General features: G+C 43.8%; 1 protein-coding gene across 2 annotated transcripts in view; it reads left to right on the top strand.

Annotated features, from left to right (window-relative positions):
- Positions 1–1512: 1512 nt before the first annotated feature.
- Positions 1513–9582, top strand: part of IQGAP2 (IQ motif containing GTPase activating protein 2) — a 248303-nt gene continuing 240233 nt past the window's right edge. Inside the window, exon 1 of one of the 2 annotated variants that reach the window (XM_036225610.1) lies at positions 1513–1846. In XM_036225610.1, the coding sequence (XP_036081503.1) occupies positions 1801–1846 (46 nt within the window). In that variant the 5' untranslated portion in view covers positions 1513–1800. The remainder of the gene's footprint in view (positions 1847–9582) is intronic. The other variant, XM_036225611.1, reaches the window with a different exon arrangement.

The following is a 9582-nucleotide window of genomic DNA, read 5'->3' as shown; positions in this document are numbered from 1 at the left end:
AAACAAAACAAAAAAACAAAAAAACTTATTTGGGCCCTCCATCACACACTTGTATTGAAAATTGATATGTGTAAGTAGGGGTTAATCGTTAGCACTTATTACATGGGATCATAGAGATGGAACGAACTTTAGATATCACCCAACTTGGCATTTTTTGAAACACAGGAACTTCTCTTTGAGCACATCTCCCTCTGGGTGAACACCGACTGACAGGGTGCTGTGCCTCAAAATGAGGCCGTTTCACCTTTGACTTGCTTTTATAATTAGAGGCAACTGCTTTGTAAGGAAGGAAAACCACACTCATCCCATCCTAACCAGGTGAGAATCTAAAGCCTCCTGGGGTGGGGAGGAAGGGGAGAAAAATCCTCTTACTCTCCATCTGAATGAGATTTCTGAGTCCAGCTGAAATCCCAAATGCCTATTTTCGAATGTAACTACTCTAAGCAAGGTCTGCAGATTTGCTGTGTCAGCATCACCCCCACAGCTTGTTAGAAATGTAAATTAACGGTTCCCAGGTCGACTGAACTGGAAACTCTGAGGGTGGGGCCCCAGAATCTGAGTTTCAACTATTTCAAAAAGGACTACATCTCCCATATGAAACGGGGAACAGCTGGCACTCTGTATCTTTGCATACTTGAAATTGGTTAGTGTCGCCATGCCACCTTTTCTTTAACTAAATCTCTTATAACTCTACACCAATTATTTTATTTTGCCAGCCGGTAACCCACACATTCCACATTTGACAAGCAGGTGAGGGCACTGGTGTAGAAGAAACCAACATCTCCCCAGATCTTACCACAAAGAGAAAAACAGCTCCAGGTGACCGCATGAAAACCCCCCTTTTAAAATGGCCACATGTGGCTTAATTTCCTTAAAAGCTTAGCCGGAAAAGGGTTTTTGTGTGTGACCCCAGCAGGGCTGGGCGATAGTTTTTGTACCGCGTCGAGTCGAGGGTGGGGGACGGCCGAAGTGAGCGAAGGATGACTCGCAGTTGTGTTTTGAATGGTTGCTTTGGTAGTGTTTATCTCACCCCTCAGCAAACATGCGCACACACACACACACACACACACACACACACGTTCTCAGTTTCTTGTCATGAAAGGGGAATCCTCTATTTTGTAGACAAGGAGGCACAGAAGCAACTTTCGATGGGGGAGGGGGAGAAGAAAAAAGATAAACTCTTAATCTTCCCAGAGGGAAGGAACCGCGCTGTTTGTCCTTCTGTAACTGAGCAGCACCCTGGGCGGCGGGGGCAGCCTGTGTCTGCTGAGGTTTGTCTTGTTCTCGTCCGCGTAGGTTCACTTCCACCCTCTAAACGCTCCAGAAGTGAAACATCAGGCGGGCGGCCGCAACCCCCAGCTGCAGGGGATCCCGGCCTCGCGACTCGCTCAGCTTCTTCCTTCCACCCTGGGGGGCGGGCAGGGGCGGGCAGGGGCGGGTCCACGCAGTCCGCGCGCTGCGCCCGGCTCGCGGTAGGGGTCGCTGTGCCGCGGCGCGCTCTAAGCGCGGTGGATAACGGGGACGGGCTGGAGGAGAAAGGAAACCTGCAGAGGGAGGCGGCGGCGGCCGGGAGGGAGCGAGGGCGGAGAGTTCACTTTGACTCGGGTGTCAGCGCGCGGCGGCTGCAGCGGGAGCTGGCGAGGGAGCGCCGAGGGAGCCGGTCGCCCATCTCGGGGAGGTTAGAGGAGGGCAGCGAGAGGGCGGATACGAGCGCGCCGGCGGGGCGCGGAGCCGGCGAGCCTGGCCAGCGAGGGAAGCCGCGGGGGGCGCGCCCCGGGCGGGCCCCCAGAGCTGCGCAGGATGCCCCACGAGGAGCTGCCTTCCCTGCAGAGACCCCGCTATGGCTGTAAGTGCGCGGGGACCCCAGGGCTCCCGCCGCTCTTAGGGAGACGCCTCCCAAGGAACGCATTGGAGAAGGCGAGGGAGCGGGTGCGCGCCGCAGAGGGGACTGGAGGGGACTGGAGGGCAGCGGCTGTGAGGCTGCAAAGTTGGGAGCTGGAGTTGCAAAGGGTAGTGAGCGGCGTCTTGCCGCTGTCTTTACGAATCCCTAATCCCCAGCTGGCAACCCCAACTCTCTATTCCGTAGACGCCACTGGGGCGCGCGGATCACGCTGGGTCTGCGAGCTGGAATAGACCAGGTTGGGCGTTTAGGGGTATCAGGTTAGGAGCCCGCGGAGCTCCAGCCGCTGCTGACTTGAGCCAGGGGGTGGCGTAAGGGTCCAGATTCTTCTAGCTCTCAAGTTGAGGAAAGTTAGTTTGCTGTGGCTACAGGTGGGCGTCGCAAATTGTTTGCCCGCGCACTCTGCTAGTGGCAGAGTCGGGTTTCCTGGAAGGGCAGGCATCTCCTCTTGCTCCGCTCCCTCGGACTTCACTTGAGCCGAAGGAACCAGTTTGGCCCCCACAGATGTGAATCCTTTCCTGCTGCTGCCCAGAGGGACACCTCCGACCCCAGCCTCTCTCCTCCGCGCTCCCCTCAGACCCTACCGGGACTGTGCGGCACACGCGGGAGGACTGCTGCGGGGAAAGGAGCCCACGTGACTGGAACGAGATGGTGTCGATTACCCAGCCCGCCGCTGCCCTCGGAAAGAGGTTGCTTTAAAGGCGGTTCGGGAGTGGACAGAGCCAGATTAGCACCAACCACGTGGCTTCATGTGCAGAGTTCAGAGTCTTTACTAAACATGTGCCAGGAAGTATTTCCTCTAAAACAAACAGAATGTTGGCTCTCTGGCTCTTTAGGGTTGGCCCTGTTAGTGAGCCATGGCCAAGGATCACAGGTTAACCTTTTGCCTAGGATAGCCTTGGTGGCAAAGGTACCAGGTTTGGGTTAAGGTGGTGGTGATACCTGCTACAGGGCTGTTTTTTGTAGACTGATTGGGAGGGCCACAGACTTGCGTAATGAAAAGGGGGGAGTAATGCGCTTGTGTAAGTTCACCGTCCCCTTCGTCCCCACCAGTCTTGGAATAAAGCGTCAGAGATGGGAAGTTAGATTTCCAATGTGACCTTGTTTGTATCAGGTGGTGAGGAGACCTGAGGAGTCAGCTGCAGCCTCCGTACTGTAGGGAAATGCATTCAGCAGTTAACCAGGAACCAGCTCTTTGCAGCCTTAGTTTGCACTTTGGTAAACCACACAGACAGCAGAGCTTCTTGGGTGCAAGGAGGCATGTTGTGCTCATCCATTGTGTGTGGTGTCAACCTCAGATGGTGAATGTCCTTTATATAGATGACAAGTTCCCAGAACATATAGAATTGTCATTGTGCCAAATTAAGATTACCATAAAATCTGGAAAATAGGCAAATGTACACAAAACATGGTTTTTGATATCACATTTTAAACCATGATCTGTTCTGTGTGTCATCTCCTCATCCTTGCAAATTGCGATGAATTAATGCAGCATTTCTGTCCGCTCTACATGTGCATCTGTGATGTCGATTCATTTTCTTTGACTAAACCTGTGGCTTTGGCACACTCAGAAGCAGCAACCCAGGCGATTCAGATCCCACAAGCATGAAGAGCATGGCCACTTACTTTGGAAATCATCCAGCTTTTCTCACGAGTCTGGTGTAATGTGCCGCCTTGTTGGAATCACTCCCATTTACCTACCCTCAGTTCATGAAGTACTTCGGTCACTTAATATAGTAAAAAAATGGAAATTATTTGCCAGTTTCCAACTTTATGACCACCTTGAAATATTAAGGCTTTAATACAATAGTCTGTTACATCCTCAAAGTGAACATTTCTATAATTTTGATATCAGGTTCATGAATGGTGTATGTTCATAGTTTTTAACTGATATCTAGTGGAATACACCTTAGAGTTCGTTTTTATACTTTAGTGTTAATAAGTACTACCTAACATGACTAATTATGCAAAAGGAGATGGTATGATGTATTAGAACATATAATTTCTGGTTGTTCTTGGCTTTCTGGACCTCTGTCAACACAAAACTAAGAAGAGTGCTGTGAGCTCTTCACAGGAAGGCTAGAGAAGGATAATGCAGGATTGTCCTTGTTGTGTTGCATGACAGGGCTGTGCTTTTTCTTGTTTGGGGTTTTGTAAGTACAGGTTCAATAAAACCTCAAAATATACCTAACAGGCTTTATCCCCAACATTTAAAAATAAGCAGAATCCCAATACACTCCCTAAATGTTGTCATAGTTTCATTTCTGAGTACTGTACATTCTGAGTAAAAGATACTTGCGACTGGGCTCTAAAACAACTTTTTGGTAGTTTGAATTAAGTTATTACACTTGTTTTAGCTCTGGTCATCTGTTCTGCCATCTCTCCTCCCCTTGAAATGTCACTTAATTCAGTCATTCTTGTACAGAGTAAATGAACTCAGTTTAGGGCTGTTAAGGTATCTATCTGTCCTCTTCACCAGGCTGAAAGTCTGTAAAATACCACTGAGTAAGTTGAACTGGAGGGATTTCTCAATGAGTTCTCCATGAATACACCCCTCTCAGATTTCTGACATGAGAGATTGCTGACGTCTTCCTAATTTATGCATTGGAGCACTGAATTAAAATTAAATAAACCACTTTCTATTTAATCCCTGCTCCTTTCATGTTGGCCACATCCTCCTGCAACCTGTGAAGTTATTTTGCATGATATTACTACAGAACAAAATTACAATATCATCTCATAAATGCAGTTCCTCAGGGAAGAACTGGAAAGAGGAAAAGGTGGAAACTGCTATACTAATTTAGACATTACCAGAATAGCATATATTATAACCAGAATCTACACTCAAAACCAAATTTAACACTTATGCTTAGGTATGTATGATTCACAAATAACTTTTGTGCTGTTATAATGAACTATGATACATTTTTCAAAGTAATTCTGAAAATTTGTTGCCACCATGTCTGCCAACAGTTTATTTCTAGTTACTTGAGAGTTAAAAAGACCACTAAGAGCAAAAGAGGGGCTTTAGCTAGACTTATCACTGATAATTCAGTCATTTAAGTGCTCATTGTAGGTTTATAATCAATGTGCATGTAGCAAACTGTAGTTTTTCTACCCCCAGGGAAACTTCTTCCTCTCCTGTGAAACATTGTAAAACCAAGTGATTAGTGTTTCATTGTTGATTTCTTTTAAAAAGTATATTAACCGTGTGTGTGTGTGTGTGTGTGTGTGTGTGTGTGTGTGTGTGTTTTGCAGAGGTAGGTTCTGGCTAATGCTATAAGCTTATGAGTAGTGCTCTTGTTGCTCTCGTCCGTGGGATGTCTAAATCACCTGGTGACTGGGACTATTGGAGTGGGCAACATAACTAAATCTCTTATCCTTTTCCCTGTTTCAATCCTAGAAGAAATTTAAGTTCTGAACCAGTTAAACTCGGTGTATAAAACAGGATTGAATACATCTGTGTTTAACTCAGCTTGGCTCTAACAGTCTAGCAATGCTTTCATTTGAACCACAGAAGGTTTGAGATATGTGCAATGTTGCCATGTGATGCTGTGTTTAATAGACAAAAAGTTAAGTCACTGCTTCATGTGCTAATGTTTCAGTTGAGCATTTCACAAGGATTTTAAGGTCAACAGCTAAAGTGTTACTTTAGTATGCTTTTAACTTTAATTACACATGCCTTTAGCCAAAATGACTTGTTTGGGAGAGTGTAAGTTTGTAATAAAGAGTTTGTTTTAGAATTTAGTATTATTTAGGATGTTAGCTAACCCCTTTGCAATTGCTCTTCACTCTCCCATTCCACAAACTTTTTAACAGCTCATTTTATTGACAAACAGATATAACGCACCAAGCCTTTGTGGTAACCAAAAGAGAAACAAAGGCTGCTCAACTTTTGATTTGATAGGTGAGTCCTATAGGGTAGGTAGGCAGTTCAGCATGGGATATGGAATTAAGGTTTATGAACTTATTAAGAGTTGTGTGGTTTTCATGTGCTATTATTATCTGCTCATTCTTAATTTTGAGAGGGCCAGTGGCATCTCCATTTCACAAAGAAGCTGAAATCCTTGAGAGTGTCTCAAGGCCACATAGCTAGCTAGTGACAGTAGAACTTGAAAGCCAGTGATGTCAGTACCTGAAGTCTTTTCTCACTGGCTCTTGCCAGTTCACCTCCCCTGAATCAATTGTAGGGGTTCCACTCTTCTTTCTACTTCAGGTGTTTGTCACGATTTTATTAAACTGCAGAAACCATTTGGATAGTATGCTCTTAAAAGTAGATGCATTATGTTCTCTAAAGTTGATTTTACTTTTTCCCCCCATCCAAGGAAAAGTGTAGAAGAATACATGAGCTTTTTATAGAGTACATCCAGGCTTCAAAGAATTTTGCATATACATGTCCCATCTCACTGTGAGGCTCTGAGATGAAAGAAAGGCTTTTCTATAATATAGTGTCATGCTCCAATGATTCCCAATAGGATAACTTATAAAACACCCTTTATATACACTGGCCATGTTTAAACATATAGGGTTGAGCAGAAGCTTGTAGTGGGTTGACTGACCAGTGAGCAGATACTTTTTCACTTTACCATTCTATTTTTCTCCATTTAAAGACAGAATGGTGTCCATGAAATGGAAAAAACTTTGGAGTTGAATAGGTGTGGGTTTAAATTCTGGCTTGGCCATTACCTGCCCTTGTAGCCTTGGGGGTTTCTCCAGTACTTGGAAGGGTGGTGTTTTAAATTCCTATAAAAGTGGCTGATGTGGTTCCTGACACACAGTACTAAATTGTAGTTATTTCAAGTAATTGAGCACCTAATATGTACAATGTATTGTGGATGGAGGAAAAATGACTAAGATCGTTAAAGCTTATAAGAAAATCTGGAAGATAAAAAGTAGTGATTATACTTCTGTTAGCACTTTCTAGATGTGTGGAAGTAAAGGCATGAGAGTGATTGACAGATTAGGATGGAGCAATGAGAAGGCAGCACGAAGGTTGTGGATTTGAACGTGATCTTGAAGGAAGATCAGAGGAGAAGCTGGAATGCATTTCAGTGTATTCATTGTGTGGTTCGTTTGGTGGGGTCGAAGCTATGGTTCCTGGGTAGGTTCTGTGGAAGGGAGGTGTAGCTGGAAGGGAATTGGTCACGGAATCCTTTGTTCATAGGCAACTAAGGGCAATGAGAAGAGTAGCCTGACTTAACCTCTCACTGAAGTAAATTGTTTAGGTGTTTTTGTTGTTGTTGTTGTTGTTTTTTTAAACCAAAACTTTCCCTTAGACTTTCATCAGGGAGTAGACCAGTGAAGTGGAGAGTGGTGGGAAAGTCAGGTGTGGTTGGAATGCAGGGTGCTGGAGACTGCAAGAGGGTGGGCGAGGTTTGGGGACATGTGTCTTTGGTGCCCTCTCTCTGCTGCTCAGAGGCTCTTCATCGTGCTTCTAGATTTGGGAATTTTTTCTGGATAGGCTGGTTTGTCAGATCGTTTTGCCCAGGATAGGCCAGAAATGACTGAATAATGATTATACTTTCGGTGGGGATGACATTCAGTGAATACAAAGAGAAGTAGACAGTGCACCCTCGCTGGAGCCAAACAGACTCCAGCCTGAGAGGCAGACAGCTAACTTAAAACTATCCCAGAAGGTAAATTCTCTGAGAACAGGTCAGGAAAAAAAGGTGTCGTTAGAGCGGGGCAAGAGGCTTGACAACTAATATATCAAGGAGGTAGTGTTTCTCTTCCCTCTTTTTTCCTCATTCTCTCCATTACTTGTGGCAATTTTTGCTTCTCAGATTTCACTGGATATTCAGTGCCCTCAAATGACCAGCATCCTAGTTTTGTCGATGCCATGTTTCCAGTTCATTAGCAGGCCTTCAGGTTTGACTAAACTCTAGTTGCACTCTCCTTTAATTTTATAATCATGGATTACATATGGCCCTTCTTGCCAGTGTGTTCCAACAGCTGACAGCTGTTTCTCCAGTTAGTACAGTGGTTTTCAAGGGGAAGCAACAGCAACAGAGCATCATCTGAGAACTGGTGGGAAAGCTGAATTCCTCAGTTCACCCAGTCCTTCTAAATCAGAAACTCTGGGGGCAGGGCCCAGCCACCAGCACTCTGTGTGGTTCTGATGCACTGTTCTGATGGGAGGGTGAAATGACACTTTTACTATAGGATTACTCTCCCCCAGTGCTTGCAGGTTTCGTGTAAACATATGGTCATGTTACTCAATGCTTTATTTACAGTATTTGTTGTGTTTTTCATTTGAGCACGCACATGCACTATGTGCAAACCCAGACATTGATTTCTATACAGGTTTGTGTTTATTTTCTAGGATTTATGTCGTATGGCTTTCAGGTTGCTTTTCCCCATTCTGGGGAATGAATGTGATTTGGAAGATCAAGTCCAACATCTCCACTGACTAGAGATTAAGTGAGGTCAGCACTTCGAGGATTTCTTGGTGGAGGTGGTGCTGTTAGGAGCCACTGGGAAGGCTGAGTGAGCCGGAAACCTTTTTGTATAAAAGGGAGGCCCCTGAGCCCGTAAATTCTGGGATCTAAACCTTTCAGGGGTGCCTGGATAATAAGTGCTGAATGAGGTCCTTTTACTCCACATTTGTTTCTAGGACAATGTTAAGTGTAGTTCATTCATTTGCAATTTTTAGAATAGTTGAATATGTTAACAGAAATATTATTTGATAGGCATAAGTGCCCCCAAATCATCCTCACAATAGGGAAACTACAAATCTATTTATTTTGCTATTAAAGACAGAAGAATATTCCTATGATATTTTTGCTTGAGATCTTCAAAGAAAACAACTTAAATTTTCTCTTTTCTTTATTTTTACTAAATTGCTGAAGGAAGATATTTTTATATCATTTTTTTTGAAAAAGTGGATGATTGCCAGATGGGAGGGGGGCTAGGGTGAAAAAGGCGAAGGGATTAAGAAATTCAAATTGATAGCTACAAAATAGTCACAGGGATGTAAAGTACAGCATTGGGAATATAGTCAATAATATTGTAATAACTGTGCATAGTGCCACGTGGGTACTAGACTAATCAGGGGATCGCTTTGTAAATTATATAAACGTCTAACCACTGTGCTATATACCTGAAACCAATACAAAATAATATGGAATGTCAAATCTAATTGAAAAATAAAAATTAAGAAAAATGAAAGTAGGTTAGTTTCTGATAATTTTGTATTAATTCTCGTATCTTACTGTTAGTGAATTTCCTTAGTCATCGCCATATAAAAAGACTGATTTGCATGTGATTGAAGCAACATGTATTTTAAATATTTAGATAATACTTAGATTTAGTAAATAGCTGGTAGCCTGGTACCCTGGCACCTAGAAGGTGCTTAGTAAATATTTGCTATTATTACAGATTTTCATTAAAGTGTCTATAATGTACTGTTTGTCTAAATGAGTAACTTGCTTCTATTATCTATCAAATTAAAGATAATCTCAACAGCTTTCAAGAGCCAGGCAAATATTTAATGTTAAGTTTAAATTTACTTTCATTCTCTTTGGAGTCTAACCAAGTTACTTTGATTTCTCCGTGCCTCAGTTTCCTCACCTGTAAAAATGCAGGTGTGAAAGTACATGCTCAGAGGGTTAAATGATTTAATGCATAAAAACATTACTGTTCAGAATGTGCTTCCCTAGAGTCCGTGATTGAATATCAGTTCT

Source organism: Rousettus aegyptiacus, unplaced genomic scaffold (assembly GCF_014176215.1).
Source record: "Rousettus aegyptiacus isolate mRouAeg1 unplaced genomic scaffold, mRouAeg1.p scaffold_m13_p_8, whole genome shotgun sequence".
Lineage (NCBI taxonomy): Eukaryota > Metazoa > Chordata > Mammalia > Chiroptera > Pteropodidae > Rousettus > Rousettus aegyptiacus.
This window is presented reverse-complemented; position numbering and strand designations above follow the sequence as displayed.